The sequence below is a fragment of the Gouania willdenowi genome, chromosome 12, assembly GCF_900634775.1.
Source record: "Gouania willdenowi chromosome 12, fGouWil2.1, whole genome shotgun sequence".
NCBI lineage: Eukaryota > Metazoa > Chordata > Actinopteri > Blenniiformes > Gobiesocidae > Gouania > Gouania willdenowi.
Genome location: NC_041055.1, coordinates 22,218,163 through 22,237,059, shown reverse-complemented (window position 1 = coordinate 22,237,059; position 18,897 = coordinate 22,218,163). Strand labels below are relative to the sequence as shown.

The 18,897-nt window shown below is 36.9% G+C and overlaps 1 protein-coding gene across 2 annotated transcripts; it reads right to left on the bottom strand.

The window, feature by feature from the left end:
• Window positions 1-250: 250 nt before the first annotated feature.
• On the bottom strand, window positions 251-18,138 carry glis3 (GLIS family zinc finger 3). Of its 2 annotated transcripts, none has more exons than XM_028463086.1 (9): window positions 18,029-18,138; window positions 16,580-17,017; window positions 15,656-15,812; window positions 14,426-15,569; window positions 7,470-7,631; window positions 7,196-7,306; window positions 4,225-4,420; window positions 4,068-4,140; window positions 251-724 (listed from the first exon to the last, which is right to left on the bottom strand). In XM_028463086.1, the coding sequence occupies exons 2-9, from the start codon at window positions 16,941-16,943 to the stop codon at window positions 601-603; spliced, it is 2,331 nt and encodes a 776-aa protein (XP_028318887.1). In that variant the 5' UTR covers window positions 16,944-17,017; window positions 18,029-18,138; the 3' UTR covers window positions 251-600. The 2 variants fall into 2 exon arrangements, with proteins under 2 accessions (XP_028318887.1, XP_028318888.1); XM_028463087.1 differs by having other exon boundaries at window positions 4,282-4,420.
• Between the last annotated feature and the right edge of the window lie 759 nt (window positions 18,139-18,897).

Here is an 18,897-nt window from a genome sequence, read left to right as displayed (position 1 = left end):
GAATAAGGGACATCATTTATTGCAAAGTAAACCACAGATGAGGCACCACCGCTCTGTATAAACACAGGAAACTGTGCAGAGGTTTTGCCAGATGGAAAACATCACCTTCATGCAAAAAGTCTTCATGGTTAGCAATCACATCTTCTGCTTGGATGTTGAGTCCACACACACACGCACACGCACACGCACGCACACACACACACACACACACACACACACACACACACACACACACACACACACCACACACACACACAGAGATATACATACATGCTCAGACATTGTCTATCAGAGTGAATTTGCTCTAATCTTGATCCTTTTCCATCTGCCAGGCATCATATGTATATATATATATATATATATACTGCAAGATAAATGTGCATGTGAGAAGATCTGCTCAAGCAGATTGTCAAACCGCCCACTCGTTTGTTAATAAGACTCTTCATATGTGAAACTTGTGCAAATTTCAGTGGAACCGCCCCTTTGGCACATGTGTGTTTACATATGAGGAGTGACAAACAGGGAAAATGCAGTGATTGTGAGGGCTGGGAGTATACCTGGGTTTGTGATATGTCTAATGTGAAGGATGCAGGGGCTGTTTCACATCGTACTTGTTCTGTAAGGCTGTTCCACAGGGAGGGTGGGGGGAGGGGGGGGGTGGAGGGTGGAAGGGCATGGCACAAACTGCTCCCTGAGGAAGAGCTGAGGGGAGGGATCAACCAACCTGAAGAAAATTACACATTCATGTAAATACACAAACAACAAATATTTACCACTCAATGCAATTGCTTGAATACATATATACTTTTAGATATTGAACTTAGATAGCAGCTTTCCATAATTCCATTATTCCTTTCCATATATACGTTTTTTAAAATGTTGTTTTAAATTCAAGAACAAAAAAATAGCCTTTAGATATGTTTGATCCTTTGCTCTTTCCTTTGTGTTTCCTGTAAAGCATCTTTGAGTTTCCTTTAAAAGCGCTATACAAAACTGATTTATTATTATTATTATTATTATTATTATTATTATTATTATTATTATTATTGTATTTTCACATGGTAATAATACTGACTACTATTTTTACTAATATGCTACCCTAGCTAGACTCATTATCTGGCGAGCGGGTTGTTAGTAGAACTAGTACAGTGCCCGTCAGAAGTATGTATTCATATAGTGGGAGGAGCTTAAGTAGAGTTGTCAATTATGGCCAAATGAGTATATTGTTTGATGGTTGGATGTACAAAGAAGTGTACATACTCTGCACTGTTATAAAGGAATGTATTTGCGGGTGCAAAGTAAAATAGCATGTGCAATTTCCCTGGTTTAATTCTACGGGACATTCGCATGATAAATTGAAAAATAAAGTTTGCACCAATGTTCGCTGGACTTAAGCAAATGGATTATAAACACAGTGGGAAAATTAATAATACACAAACATGTCATGTACATTTGTTTATAATGCCGTTTTTGCGGAGAAATGTGAATGTGTCGCTGTTCGCTTAGTGCACAGCCGCTGCCATTGCCCGCCAATAACTTCCCGAAATTATTTGAGTCTATTTGAAACTTCCGCAATAATTCTAAATAAATGAAATATGAACTGAAATAACTTTTAGCAGTACAAAGATGTTTTTAATATTGCGACACAGTGACGTCATATCAATATCCCGAGGGAGTCGTAGTCTAAATTCAAATTAAAATGTACATTTTGCAACACTAAATTACTCCAATATAATGAATGCACACACTTGGGGTATATGGAAGCCGTTGATGAAGTTTCAGGTCGAACAGACGCCGCGTCAGGGAGATATTTGCTCCACACTTACACACACATGCAGAACTTCCTGGCTTTCATAGAGAGATGAATGATGATTGCTGTTGAAATTGTTTTTTTTTAATTTCATGTATGCTTTGGTATTTTGTGTAATTGTATATTTAAATACATTTTATTGCAGGAAGTTACACTCACAACCAGGAAGTAGCAGTCCTTTTAATGAGGTTGACACTTCCTGTTTGGTCCATTTTAAGCAATTAGATTTTTTTCCAGAAAGATTTTTCCACTTCGACCGCTCAAGATATTTAAATAATATTATTTGAAATTACATTAACACCACTTCTTGTCTCATTTTTTTTACATTTTGTATTATTATACCGGCTATTTACTTCTGCTAAGTAATATTTACACCGCCATTTTTCTTATTTGTTTGTTTGTTTGCTTGCATTACATTGAACTACTTTATGGATTTTGACAAAATTTTAACCAAAGACAGACCTTGATCCACAGAAGATTCCATTTTTTTTGGAGGGGATTTCTATCAATATACTGATTCTTGCTCAAATTCAAAAATAATAATAAAAGAATCCCTATCTTTCGTCATTGGCAAAATTTAAAAAAATTACATCTGAAGTTTGTAATTAACCAATCTTCATGGATTTTAGGTTGGTTCCTCAATAACCTAACGGAGTTTCATCCTGATTGAATCTAGAATGGGCATTTCATTGCGATTTTTCATAAAATGGGTGTGTCCACACATTTGGACCTACTGTATCATTATTAATGGGGATAAAACTGTCTCACAAGCTTTTAAATTGTGAATGATGATGGTACCATGATCAGGATCACTGATTCAGATAACTGCCAATATTTTGCAAAAATGATTTTTGGCGCTTTGCGGAATTTCACTCTCTCCGACTGCTCTTTTTTACTGTATTTAAAAAAAATTCACTAGACAGCAAAAGCAACACTCAGGAATGTGCTTACTGGAAGATAATCTCGAAGTGGACTAAAAAAGGCAACGTGACATCAGGGATTTTTACAATTGATTTCACATCTAAAAAGGCAATCACAGCTCTCACTTCCCCCATTGTGCTTTAAATTGTATTTCCTACATTTCGAGATTCACTTATTGAATTCTTTGGCCACTCTTGCTGGTGACTATAGCCACCGTTAATACGAGTGGTTGAGGCCAATGATCCAAAGCAAGGTCTGCTTTCACACGTCAATTGTCTGCTCAGATTCCTGCAGTGCGTTTGGTCTACTGCTGATAGGAGAACATTGAGCGCTGGAGAGGAGCCATCTGACTGCTCAGAGGGAAAGAAAATCCTTTACCGCATGCTATTAAACATAAAGACATATATTAGAGGAAGATGTGAAGTCATTCTTTCAAAAAAGCCTCATTCTTCTCATGAGTGGCATCCTCCACGCAAACATGCCAATGAACAAAAATCGTATTTAATTTCGTCGTTAAAAAAAATGAAGGTTGATCGTAATATTGTTGTTTTATAATTGAAGTTTCGCCAACAAACCTTAAAAGCTGCTGGTTCCATTCCCTCATCAAAGAACAGAATGGGATTTGTCAAGCATTTTATTAAAGGGGTACATGTAGTGAAAACGTATATAAAAAAAAATGTGTTTAATGAGTTGCTAATAAACAAAATACGTACACTTTTGTGATTTGCGATTTGATACTGTCGGGCATCAAGTACGGAGAGTCGCCATTTTGCATGGGATATGGCGTACGTTCACAGTGTTCAGTTGGTCACTTAAAATGTTTCCGTTCAAATTCAATTAATATTCAAGGACTGCTTGAAGCGTAAAATTCCCCAGTTGTAAAACAATGAATATTTTACTACAATAGATGTTAAAACCAGTAGATAACTAGCTAATCCATTGTTTTTCAACCTTGGAGTATCCTTTAAATAAAATGGGGTCCCCTTAAACTGTCTAGTAATGAATGAATGAATTAATTTCATTTTTTACTTATTTTTTCATAGCTATTATTCATTTTCAAATTAAAACACCACACACAACCTCAAACAACTGTATTCTATACTTTCTCAAATACAAATTGAAATAAAATAAAACGCAGTATTATATCTGAACACTTTATGCTCTAATCCTCATGGCTACTCTAGTATAACAAACATGTTCAAAAACTGATTTTAGGGGGAAAAAAGTCTCTCGGCAGTAATTTGTGATATAAAAAATGGGGCCATTGTCGTTTTTTTTTTTTCCAAATAAACAACTACAAAAAAAAGAAACAGTGCAAACAAAAGGTTCCCAGTACCTGTAGTTGTCTTGTAGAGAGAGAAACAGAGTCAGGGGAGCTTTAGTGCAGGATTGGGGTTCCTGTGGAACACCTGACAGATAGGAGACATCAATACTTAATAGACAAACCTACTGTACAGGTTTATAGGCTATATTCATCTTCACAAGATATTTACCCCTTTTTTCAAAAATATCAAACAATCTGCTGCAAAAATCCAATACTCTTGACATACCAGGGTATGACTCATAGGAGGCATGACAGGGATGGTTCACGTTGTTCTCTATGGTCTGAGGAGAAAGGCTGGGCTGTAGAGGGTGGATAGTTAAGCAGTCTGTCAGTGCGTCCTGGTTAAATTCAGCAGCAGATTTCATCTGAGGAAGTAAACATACACAAGTATAAAAAAATAAGCAATTGTGGAAATTATTTTAACATCTGTTACTTCTTCTCCTTACCGTTGTATATGAATATTTATGTCAGCTATGATAGAGAAGGCAATCGACTGCATTTCATTATGGAAAAGCTCATTTTTTTACCTGTTCATTACAGATAAATGACATATTATTACATGTTGCAGAGCTACAGTGCTTTAGTAAAACAATAAAACCAGATTCAAAGTAAACACGCACAACACAAATGGCGTTTTGAACTCACATTTCACAGAACTGGCAAAATAAATCGACAAACTGTACAGTAGTGTTGCCGTGTTTTAAATACGGGCTCGTGATTTTGTATCCATGGCAATTATAAAAAAGTCAATAGATAACACGATATCCCCCTTTGACATTCAACCATTAAAATCTCAGTAACATATATCTGTTGAGTTTTAGATGAAAAAAGTTGAGTATGTGGGAGATGGTAAATTGTCACTTTTTATAGTAACGGTGCACCTTCTTTGTATCTATGGAGACGTAAACCGCTTAGGTAAAGATCACCTCCCCTAAACATGCAATAAAACTGCAACTGATGAAAGCTACTATAAAAAACAACCCAACTGTGGTTCCACCAAGGTTGATCTGTGTGAATGTTTAATTGACTCCCTCCATTCCTGTGTATTTTATCTACATGTACGCCCACGTGTAGCCTAATGAAAGGTAACTATATCCATGCAAACGGGGACTGACAGCACATCCCCCCCCCCCCACCCGTGTGCTCTTTGCTAATTAGAACAAATGAAAACACAGTGAATGAAACTCGTGACATGTTCAGTGTCATTTACTTGCAGTCATTAATTGTGTGGTTCAGTCAACTGTGAAAGCCTTATTTTGACAGCAGATTTATATTCAAAATATTAAAAAACTAAAAAAAAAAACTTGGCTTAAATGTATTAGTCGTAGTTATAATCAAAAAGGTGTTGTTTGTTGAATTTAGGGACAATGTTAATACACTGTGTCTACAAAGAGCCCAGCTGAGCTTTAAAATGTTGAATTCATATCGGCAAGCACAACTTGAAGTGAACTTAAGTTTCCACGGAGTAAAAATAAAATAAAGTTCACAGAGAGAAAAAAAAAGTGGAAAGTTGAGTGTTGCTGTCACTTGCAGCCATGTTTTAATGTTAAAATAAACCAGAGCAAAAGGGGAAACCATGCAAAGGAGGGGTTTTTGAACTAGGTTGCAATTCCACACACACACACACACACACACACACACACACACACACACACACACACACACACACACACACACACACACACACACACACACACACACACACACACACACACACACACACACACACACAAACACAAACACGTAAAGTATGTATGGAATGGACAATATCTGAGGAATAAATCAGTCCCTGCAGTATTTTCACTTAAAAATGTCTTGATTTTGTGCAATTCTTTGAGGAATTATGTTGCATTGTTTGCGGGAAATTGTAGCATTTCGGAAAAATTGAGAGTTCATCCGACAATTTGTGACAGCAGTCATGTGATATAGGCAAAAAGAAATAGCAAGCCCCTGCAAATATTGTGGAAATTGAATGCATGAATTTAGAGGACTTATTTTCTTCCAGGGGGCCAAATTGGATGCTCTAAAGCAGGTGTGGGCAACTGTTCTGACTGCGAGGGGCAAAAAAAAATAAAAGCGACATTATCATCATTCATGTCAGTAATGAGGATAATGATTAGTCTGAGGATGAATACAGGATAAAGCAAAAGGGTTATGTGTGCTTTTGTTGCAATTTTGTATCTCAATGTTTTGTGTTTTATTCTTGTGGTTTTGTGCTTTTTTTGGGGACATTTTGTGTATTGTTCTCTCATTTTGTGCATTTTTGTTGTCATTTGATGTGATCTTAAAGTCATTTTGTGTATTTTCTGTTGTCAATTTGTGATTTTGGAGGCATTTTTGTGTATATTTGTTGTAATTTTTGTGCACATTTGTTGTAATTTTTGTGCACATTTGTTGTACTTTTGGTGTATTTGTTGTAATTTCGTGCTCATTTTGTGTATTTTTCTCTCATTTTGTGCATTTTTGTTGTTGTCTTGTGTATTTTGTTGTTGTTTGATGTGCTTTAAAGTCATTTTATCTATTTTTGTGGTTTTGGAGTCATTTTTATGTATATTTGTTATTATTTTGGAGTCATTTCTGTGTATATTTGTTGTCATTTTGTCAGTTTTTGTTGTGATTTCCTGAATTTCTCTGTAATTTTGATAAATGTTCTTTCATGTGTTTCTATGTTGCTATTTTGGGATTAATTTTGTGTATTTCAGTTGTCTAGTGTATTTTTCTATAATAGTTTTTGTTTTTTAGAGAGGGCTGCTAGTTGCCTATGTCTGCTATTTCTCTCATTTTGTGCATTTTTGTTGTTGTCGAGTGTATTTTTGTTGTCATTTGATGTGATTTTGAAGTCATTTTTTTAATTTTTATTGTCAATTTGTGGTTTTAGAGTCATTTTTGTGTATATTTGTTGCCGTTTTATGCATTTTTGTTATGTTTTCCTAAATTTCTGTCATTTTGACAACTTTTATCTCATGTGTTTCTTTGTTGCTATTTTGTGTTTTGGGAAGTTTCTTTGTGCATTTACTTTGGTTACCGCACAAAACTAGAGCGAGGGCCGCCTGTGTCTGCTCTAAAGTGCCAGATTTAACCGCCAGGCCTCGACTTTGGCTGTAAGGTCAAAATGCTTTACAAAACATAGTAAAACTTGCCTTTTTCCGCATCTGTCGTTCTTTGGTGGAATGACACTTCATGTGTTTCCTCAAGGAGCTGGGATCAGTGTATCGCTTTGCACAGCTGAGGACCTGGCATGCATATGGCTTCTGCACAACCACAGAAAGAAAAAAAACCCATGTAAATGGACACATATGTACAAATACTTGTATATATATATATATATATATATATATATATATATATATATATATATATATATATATATATATATATGCATTTGTGTGTGTGAGTGTTTGAGCAGCCATTTACTGTGTCCAGGTGTGTTCTCTGGTGTTTGGCTCTATCACTGGAGTTGCTGAAAGCCTTTTGGCATCCTGGGTGCTGACACATGTAGGGCTTCTCTCCTGTGTGGCTGCGCAGGTGGATCTTTAAATTCTCCAAACGAGAGAAAGCCTTCTTGCAGCCTTCAAACTGTGATATGTCAAAGTTTATACGTATGTTAAAGATTTGAGCTTTTTTTTTTTTTTGCTGGACTTAATGCAGCATCAAAGAAAAAAACATCACAAGGAGTTTGAAAATTGCACAATTGTATAATTGTGTAAATTCACAGGAATCACTTCAGACAAAAGGCGCCTGCCTCAGTATGTGGGAGCAGAGGAAGAAATATAGAAAAACCTTTTGAATAGAAAGAAATTACTGTCATCAAGTTTGAGCTGGCATACAAGTGAGACCTTAGTGTTTACTGCTGGTTTCATGGCTGACATTTAAGAAAAATCAGCACAACCTTGAGAAAGAGTAGCCTTAGGGTTTTCTATAAGATTTCAATGACTGGAAGCTGCATAATGAACGAGTTTTTATCATTGTGTCCTAAAATATACTGTAGATCTATAAATATTTCAATTATCTATTTTGAATCCTTGACGTTTTACTCCATCACTGTTTTCAGTTAGGTATTTCTGACTCGTGATACACAACACCATCAAAACCAAAATGCGTAAAAACAGGTACATTTTGGATTGCTGTTATAACTTCAACCTTTTCAGATTTGCAGCAGCTCACACATGACACACATAGGCTTACATAAATCAGGCTTGCACAAGGAGAAAATAGAATTTATAAAACCTATGGTCTGTGTCTAATACCAACACTGCTTTTGTAATCTAATGACAGATGTGCTACTTTGAATTGAATTGCTGTGTATTAGTAACCTGAATAAATGTATGAATAAGCTTTACAGGTGATTTAGTAAAAGGTACACCCTTTTTTTTGGACATTTTGGGGGTAGTACATCATCAGCAGGGGGCAGTGTTTACACACATTTGATGCTGTTGTTGGGGTCGTCTGACTTGCAGCACCTGGACCTCTGCTTTGAATATAAATGGAGAACATTGATGGATAATACTCCAATTGTTTTAACCATTAAACTAATATAGGATATTTGACATAAAACACACATTATTATACACAAATGGTTGGAAAATTATTTCACATCTGGGTATTCCAGGAAAGTAGCATAAATGGTAAAGTCCACAGAAAAAAACCCAAAAAAAAAAACCTTGTCTGTACGTTTTGCAGTATCCTGCGACCACAATGACTTCACTACACAAATATGTGAATCATCAAAGCTTTTCTGTTTTTTTTTAGGTCATAACCTCACTCTCCCTCTTCCTGCTCACAGGGGGATTAGGAATGTCCTCAGTAAGCCTCGTAAATGAAACACACAGACCATGTCTGATATTGTTATTCTTCCTCCTTCAATGAATTCCTCACATTCTAATAGCTTTCAGTCACCACCGCCAACACTAAATTAATATATTTCTCTTCACCTAATTAAACCCACGGCCTTTCTTCTCATTACAACAGCATTTTTGCCATCACTAGCCGTTCTCTGTGATCCCAACATCCTTTGTGTCTCTACAACTGAATTACAAGAATATTTTACATTACCATACCAAGCTTAATAATGTTACCATAAGTACAAATTCTAATTTCAACATAAAAATTATCCATTTATCATTGCAAGATGAATAAATCTATAACTATTTCTTAAAACACAAGAAAACCTTAAGTGAAGCTTGAAGCTGCAGTATGTAGAATCCTCTCACCGCTCTGTTTTGAAAGGGAAATGGAAACTTAATCTCCCATCCCGTTATCTTTTGTGAATGCTCTTAGCGTTGATTTGCTGTGTAACTGTTGTGCCTAATGCCGCGATGGAGACTTCTGCTGGAACGGCCTGACTTCCCTAAAGCAGCCAATAGTAACGCCGAAAACAGCTCATGGAGCACACGTGTTTGTAAAAAAATCTCTGATTGGCTTAAGACTAGCCACGTCATGCTCCTGGATGTCTAAACCTCATTTACAGGGCCAGGAGAAGGATATGAGATTCACTGTCCACTCAGAACACTTTGGATTACAATTCAAGGTTTTTACTGACGTCACGTTCTGGGCAGTAACCCGGATGCGCGGCATCTACATGTTGAAGGCACATGGAGGTAAACTCTGAGATGGATAAACCACATAAAAGCTCTTCAAAATGCATTATAGATGCAAAGGCATACGGGGAAAGACTTGGTCCGCAGGAACGGGCACTATATTTGGAAAACATACAGTTTATTGGTGGTGTAGATCCATACGAGTTGGCTCCTTCATCTTGGATCAATGACGATCCGGACAGTCTTCCGTCTATTATGTATCCTGATATCGTCAACTACCTGGTTTTCTCGCCAAGCCCATACGCAGCGGAAGACCTTAAATCTTATAAAAGTTTGGAGGCCTGATAACCAGATGGTGTGTGGACTGTGGATGGGTGAGGGAGATGCAGTATCAAGTCATCGACGACAGATGTGTTGTGAAGGCCAAAGTAAGTAATGCAATAACGGTAAAAGGTCAGACCTTTTAGCTGGAATACAATGAGATATACAGCACATTTTAGCTCTACATTTTAAGAACTGTGTGGCTACTGTAGCAGGCTATTAAATGTGATTATATTAAGTCAATAATGCCACATGCAGTAGCTTGATATGAATTATATTATCATCATCACACTAGAAAATTCGTTAAGAGCCGCTGCTATCAACAATTCACTTACCTGACAAGAAATGGGCCTAACAGTTTGGATGTTTTTCAGATTTTTGCCTCGTAGGTCCTGGTTGAGCTTCGGTAGCCACAAGCGCTTCCTTTACTCAAATAATTTTTGATATTGTTCAACTTTTGGCAGTCCTTAAAACTCCAAATGTTTTTCACGATCTGACCAATTGGTACAGCCAAAAACACGGCAATAATTCACCATTTCCTCTCGAAATTCGGGATTTGCTTGTGTGCGTGTGTTTCGCACCCTCTATATGCTCAAAGATGAATTTGGATTTTTGACCAAATGATGCCAAAAAACCTTATATTCTGCAGCTTCAAGCCAGGGTTTTCCAACCCTACACTGTTCAACATTTACTTTTACAAAAAATTCACAAAGTACCTTATTGTATTAACTGCTACTTAAATGAGTATTTATTTACTGAACATATGACACACATGAAGCTACTATAAAGCTATAGCTAATCTATAGTTATGATTACAGACGAGTGAACCATGACACTGTGACTGACAAAACCTGTTAAGGTATTTTGTTAGTATAATTTGTTGAAGTAGTGAAAAGCTCAGTATCACTGTAGACTAATCCCATTTATAAACCTGACAGACTTGTTGGCTAAAGTTTCAGAAGAAAAACAGCAGAGCACAGTCAGAGATAAATAGTCGCTCCAAACCAACTGTACAGCCAAGTGAGAAACAGCACGAGACCAAGACTCCTGCCAAGACTCCAAAATTATCCACAATTAACTCTATAACTTTCTCTCTTTCTGTCTCCAACGGTTTCGTGAAGCACAGAGGAGAAGAAAGCAGTGTGGCTCCTGAGCATACATGAGTTTTAATAACAGACTTTGACCAACCCTGGCCAGTACTACACATGTGGCTGAACAATGACAGAAGCGGGTTTGTCAGCAGACTCCGACCAGTGCCCAGATTCCTCTTCTCTTAAAGATAATTTACCATGTCTTGTCAATCTGATGCTTTTCTTTGATTTTTGTTCTTTAACATCAAACAATCAATTGTTATACTGATTCCTAGGATTGTTATCAAAACCCTAACATCTTGAGTACCTTGACTCACAATCAATGGTAGTTATTTAACCCGTTACCTAAAGCACAAAGCAGGTTGGATGGTTGGATGGAAGTCATTTCAACAAGAACTACAAGTCAATCAAAGAAGGAAAGACAAATCTCTTAAACAGCGACAGACTTAGATTTCATAAACATGCTTGACAGTGTTAACAAATCAAATGATTTCATGGGTTCTAGTGTTATCTCAACCTACTCAGAGTGGAAGCCAGTGTACATCCTCGACAGGCCACTGGTTCCTTATAAAAGTATTTGGAAATACAGAATGCCACAAGCAATCACAAACTCCTGTAAAGTCAATTTAGAAAAAACAAAAAAGCCTAATGAGTTTTTTTAATTACATCCGGAGAAAAGCATTGGTCTGGGTGGATTACAACAACTACATGTCTATGGGTGAGAAGCAGCATCATTATACTCTTTGACATCCAGTCCAATATATATACAGTATACCAGATTACCTCCACCAACATATTGTACAAAGTAAAACCAATACAAAGTTGGTAAATTGAAGTAAAACTTGTCCGATGTCCTCATATTGGATATGCAGGACCTAAATTGGATGCTACTTACTGAATAGTAACAAGGGAAATTCTAGCTCAATTTTTCATAGTTTTTTGCAATCATGAACAAAGGTAATTACTGTCTCGTCATGGTGGCTTTGCACACAGTATTTCTCTACATTTAGATGTATGTTAAGGTTTTGTTTATTCAGACAAGGTTTTTCAGGATTTTTTTTTTTATCTCCTTACATGTTTCGAGATTTCCTGAAAAACCCTGTTTGAATAAACAAAACCTTCACATATATTTAAAAAAAGAAGACTAAATAAACTTACTGGAATTATCTCTACATTTATGTTTTCAGTGGCTTGTCAAATGTACAAACATATTCAAACCCAGGTTGTCAAAAAAAAAGAATAAAAAAATCTACCTAAGGTTGTGCTTTAACATAGTTTAAAAATGGTATGAGCTCAAAATATCCTGTTGAAAAAATAGATTGAATAAAAGGTCAAGTGGCATAATTTAACAGACTGATTTAATTTGTGTGCGATTTCTGCTACAAGTCTGGGCCTGCCCTTTCTGCTGGTCTTGTAACAAGATCTGCCTCATTGTTCTGCTGCTTGCTGTAGCATTTCATACATCATGCACAAGCTTATTTACCTGCCAGTTGTTTCTGAGTGAGACTTCAGTTTTACATTACAGCTAAACACAATAAACACTCAATAGAAATATTCTTGAAAAGGTGAGAGAAGCGTAAATGTGTCAAATTCGCACTTTGTTTCAGTCCTCTCTTGCGCTGACGAGTTATTTCAGAGAACCATGAACCCATTTAACAAACCAGCCCCATGGCAACAAGCTTCCTTCAACTAATAAGTTAGTATTTTGGAGCAGGAGGTCGACTGAAGGTATGCATGCTGTTAATGTGTGACATGCTAAAAGCAACGACGTGATGCTTGTTTGCCCACTGGTTTGTTAATTACTCACCTAAGTGTCAAGTAAAGGGAGTGAGGACAAGACAGAAGAGGCACGTAGGATGCATTTTTCTGTCTGATGTCAAGGCGGCCAGACATTTTTATTTAGTTGAACTATTTGCTATTGAGTAAAATTAGGTTAATTAACTCTTTGGCCTTCAAAAACATACAATGCTGATGGTGTGTACTGTGCAGGTAGGTGACAGGAAAAAATCCCAGTCATATTTCAAAACAAAGATTAGTTACATATTGGCTAATAGTTAAGGATGCTCTCATACAGGTATAGTCTGTTATTCGAGCTGAATGGTAGGAGAACAGCTGATAATTGTATCATCGTGACTCGGTTCGGTTAAAGTTATACATACTTTTTGATCCGTTCCAAAATGACAGTGAAAACAATGTCATTTACATAGCTGCTTGTTTTAACGCACTAGAATTCAGGTCAGTCAGTTTTCGGTCAGAGGTATAATTTTGATAGCAAATGCTCCAGGTTTGACCAAAAAATGCTCTAGAATCCTTACCTGATTCATTCTAGACGTGTTTGTATCTTCATATCAGCTCAAACGAAGCAGACTTTCCTTGAAAATCAACCCTCGAGAGGTTAAATGCTCCAGAATTCTCCCATGTGAACATTATCGAAGTTGTTTTTTCAGAACAACGACCCAATTGTCCGAATGCTAACTACTAAAGACGACCATATTTTTCGGACTATAAGGCGTATGCAAAAATCCTTTAATTTTCTCAAAAATCGACAGTGTGCCTTATAATCAGGTGCGCCTTATGTTTGAAATTAACTACTGTGCTTCAACGTACTGAACTGAAAAAGTGAGTGTATTGTTCTGTATTTTGTGTTAAACCTGAACAATGTTGAGAGTTATTATAATGAGTTGAATAAAGTTTGACTTATCTGACTATTTTATTTTGCTTAATGCGTCTTAATTTTATTTATTTTTTATTTATTTATTTATTTATTCAGTTTATTTCCGACATGGTTACATTCACTTTTTATTTTTACATTTTTTTTTTGTTTTTTTTTTGTACATGCCGAAAAAGGAGACGAGAGAAGCATAATAATAATAATAATAATAATAATGATAATAACAAACCGGTGTGCCTTATAGTCCGGTGCGCCTTATGTATGAAAATAGACCCAGTCAGACCCATTTATTAATAGTGCGCCTTATAATCCGGTGTGCCTTATAGTCCGAAAAATACGGTACTAGAAGATGTTGTTAATATACCAGATTCAACATCTCGGACCATCTAGTTTTTATAACAGTGTTTAAGTTACGGTGTAGAGGAGCAGAATTAGATTTCTGATCGAAAAGTTGACTATTAACACTAAAGATTTAAAGACATTTGATATTGAGAAGAACTTTTCCTAGAAGACTGAGGCTTTAAGTATTCAATAAGACAGAAAGTCCTCAAATCAAACACTGTCCAGTGCACTGACATTCCAGCTCTGACTGCAGTCAGCTTGCGATTTGATGAACAAAATATTTATCTAAGTCAAGGACTGTTCTCTATTTATGAGTTGTTACATTGAGGGAAAAATAGCATAACATATTAATTTAGAAACTTTGTTTCAGAAAGATGATAGAAGATGAAAAAGAATTTGGAGGTGTACCGAGCACTTGTTGGGCCTTTCTCCAGAATGGACCCTCATGTGGATTAGAAGCTTGTAGCGAGCATTGAAGGGTTTGTGGTTGCGGGGACACCCCATCCAGTAACACGTGTAATCCTCGACTTGCCGTTGATCTACGTGTAGTTTCTCAATGTGCCTTACCAGCTCCTCCCTTTGGTCATACACTGCACTGCAGTCCAACCATCTGCAGCAATGGGAACCATAATCCTCCAGCTCTCCTTCGTCTTCCTCCATCATAGGCTCCTGGGATAAAAAGCTAACCTCATACCCTGGTGGAACCATGGGAGCTTGTGTAGTAGGCTCCTCAGGTGTGGGTTTCATTTTGCAGTGATGTCTGGAGAGGAGGATGTGCTGGTGGGAGTGGTATGGTGGTGGAAGACCATGTGCACTAGTTGCATCTTGGACAGTGATATTGGGAGCTGGTTCGAGCTGTAGAGATGGCATGAAGCTGTTTGTGGTTGGGCCACAGCTTTCTGCAGTCTTTGCTAGCATCCCTTCTTCATCTGGTAGACACTGCTGCTCTACAACCATGTTGGCCATCTGGCTCTCTAGACATCCTCCATCTTCAAGCATCTTGATTGGACCACATTCTGACAGCAGGGCTAGAGCCTGTGAAGAGTCTGGCATATTGTTGTGATGAATTTGAGAGATGTAGCATCCTCTTACACCTACAAAATGACCATAGCTGTCAGACTGAATAGGTGAGAATGTGGGGTGGGAAGCTGGAGAGCTGCGGGAACCATTGATGTAAGCAACAAGAGATGTAGGTGAGGTGCGTATGATGGAATTGAAGTCAATGCCCATTACGTCCGAAAAAGGCGAGATAGAGAGAGCTCTTTTTTTTGCATGAGCTTGCCTTGGACTTCTGGTCTCTCCTGCAAACAGATATGACGGCAGGGAGGCAGAGGTGCTGGTGCCACCTGATAGGGTCGTGGCTGACATTGTAGTGCCAAGAGGAAGGCTGAGCTGCTCAGTGCCCTCGTTGGCCTGGACAGTGTGCTGAGGTGGTCCAAGCGGGGGGAGCACACGGTAACCATATGTCCAATCATGTCTGCCGCTGAACACTGACTGTGTATCAAACAGACTGAGGGTTGTGGATGCCAAGGACTCTCTGGAGAGTAAAGATCTGAAAAAAAGATCATACTGACTTAAGTGTTACTCCTACTATTGATATCATTGATTTAACTAATAACTAAAAATGACACTTCTTACCTTGCATCAGTGTGGGAAATCTGCACACTGTTCATCTGTGACTGTGATGTTGGAAGTGGTCGACCATAAGATTGGCCTTTGACAAAAGTTAATGGATTATTGGTCACAGTTGGGTTACCAGCTGCAGTATGACCAAGGCCAGATGCAAAACAACCGGCTGTAGAGAGACCAAGACCTCACTTTTAAAGAAGCTAAACATGTTACAGCCAAATCTGAACAATGAGACAAACAACTATTTACACACAGAAGAAGAAGAAGAAGAAGAAGAAGAAGAAGAAGAAGAAGAAGAAGAAGAAGAAGAAGAAGAAGAAGAAGAAGAAGAAGAAGAAGAAGAAGAAGAAGAAGAAGAAGAAGAAGAAGAAGAAGAAGAAGAAGAAGAAATAAATAAATTATTGTAAGGAACCATTACCACACAAAGACATTCAGAACCTCAAACAACTTTGGACTGATTAGTTCTTATTGGAATTTTGAGTAAATCTTCCTTGCTCTTTGTACCATGGTTAAATATTAAATAATTCATCCACTTCATCATGGAATACACAGCCCAGTTAATTGCAAAATTATTATTTATTCAGAAAAACTTTGAGATTTGTTTCTGATCATCTTATTCGATAATTAATAATAAAGGTAACCACAGTTGTAGCTCACCTTTTCAATAGCACTTTGACATATAAAATCCAGTCACTATTACATCTTGTAGTTTAGATGACAGTAGTGTTAGAAACCCTTATGGAGGAAATATTTCATATGTGGTAGAGCTGAGAAGATTGTGGGATTTGACTTTCAGGGCAAAGTCACACTTTATGTTAATCATGAGCTTTTCAACTCCTTCCCTTAATAAGAATTCATGCTCAGAAAATTCAGCATTTCATTGTGATAAAAATGGCAAAACAGTTCAGTTGTTATTATGGCTATATGATTTACCTTTGAAGCTGTTGTTGGAAGGACGTAGCCTTGTTTGTGCTGAAGCTACCACCGTGCTGTTCTGAGGGTTATAAGCGTATGTTTGCTGGAGTGGAGACTCATCGGGCGAGGCCAGATGTTTTCCGTTAGTCAACACCTGTCTGCGAAGGCTTAAGGCAGGCAGGACTACGTGGTTGGCATTTGGTTTCCCAGAGGACAGAGAATGGACTGTCTCCTTCCTCCCTGAGGACGGGCTAAGGCTGGTCCATTGGGTAGTAGACAAACTAGGTATCCTTACAGCTCGGGACTGATGTTCTTGGATCATACTCAGTGCTGGAGACACACTGCAGGGTGACACTAGCAGCTGACAACTTTTGCCACTCATAGCAGCTAGAAGCAGTTGTTTAAAGATTTGGATTTAGAAAAGTTTACCATTCACTGAAACTTTACGATTCAACCCTAAGAGGGGAAAATAGAAAGTTTGAATGAAAACACAAAACGGAATATGTAAGCATTTATAATTCAACATGTACATTTATGACAAGAGATTTATATTTACAACTATTAAAAGAAAAAAAAACAAAACAACAACAACAGCTTAGTTTAAATGCATTGGACATAGTTAAAATCAAAAAGGTGCTGCTAAGGAATTTAGGGACAATGTTAGAACACTGTGTCGACAACGAGCCCAGTTTAGCTGTAAAAATTTGAATTCATATCTGCAAGCACAACTTGTAGTGAACGTAAGTTTCCAAAAATAAAAGTAAAGTTCAAAGAGAGAAAAAAAAAGAGTGGAAAGTTGAGTGTTGCTGTCCCTTGCAGCCATGTTTTAATGATAAGATAAGCCAGAGCAAAAGAGGAAACCACGCAAAATCCACACAGAGAAGGAAATTTTGAACTAGGTTGCAGTTAAGTATGTATGGAATAGACAATATCTGAGGAATAAATCAGTCCTTGCAGGATTCCCACTTCAAAATGTCTTGATTTTGTGCAAATCTTTGTGTAATTTAGAGGAATTTTGTGGGATTGTTTGTGGGAAACTGTATGATTTTAGAAAAATTGAGAGTTTATCCGATAATTTGAGACTGCAGTTATGTGAGCTCCTTGCAAATATTGTGGAAATTCATTGAATTTATAAATTTAGAGGACTCATTTTCTTCCAGCAGGCCAAATTGGATGGATGGATAAGCCAGAATCAAAACACAACATAGAATATGTAAGCATTCACAAGTCAACATAGATATTTATAGAATTCAGATTAAATAATCAGTATTTGGACTTTAAAACTCAACACGGTTAGTGTCAGTGATTTTCCACAGATCTATTCCTTATAGTTATATTTTAGGTTCCATTCATCGTGCAGTTTTCCCTGTTATAATAAATACAGCATTAATTTACTAATATTATCATCTAAGTTGAATATAACCTTTACAGTGAAGTTATCGAGTTTTTCTTATCGCGATATCTCACCTGGCAAAGCAAACAATGTCATGTCAGTGTGAAGGCTTCCCTCGTTCTTCACAGCTCTGCTTGTCACCGTGTTTCTCTGGGTTTATGATGTCTTCACTCTACACTCACAGATCTGCTCTCAGTGTTTGGACGTCCCAGTTCACTCCTCCGTTTCTATGCACGGCTTTGCTTTCCCCGGTTACACTTTCTCTCTGCTTTGTGCCAGCGACGTCATGTCAAACCAAGGGCACTTTGAAGTAACTTATTAAAGACAAGGAACGACATGTTTAATATAAGCTACAAGTATCTGTACAAAAACACATGTATAACCTTACTATAATATATTGTTATTATTATTATTATTATTATTATTATTATTATTATTATTATTATTATTATTATTATTATTATTATTATGACACCATTGAGTAATTACCCTGGGGTGTCAAATATTGCACTGAAAATTCCATATTCAAAAAAGAAAGTTGTCAAAGTCCCTTACAATTTGTTTTTTTTATTTCAATTAATAGAATTCAAATATTATATGTTGACTTCGAAAAAAAACTTTCAGACCTCCAATACTTTTTGTCTCATAACCATGACTTTCTATCTTATATTATGACTTTCTTTCTCATAATTATGACTTTTTACCTCATAAATATGACTTTTTACCTCATAATTATGATCTATCTCAAAATTATGACTCTCATAATTATGACTTTCTATTTCATTATTATTAGTATAATTATGAGTTTCTATCTTATAAATATGACTTTCTATCTCCTAATGTTATATCTTATGATTATAACTTTGGAAGCAGTTGACAAAGTTTCAGTTCGAACAGAGAGGGGAGATATTCGCTCCACACACACACACACACACACACACAC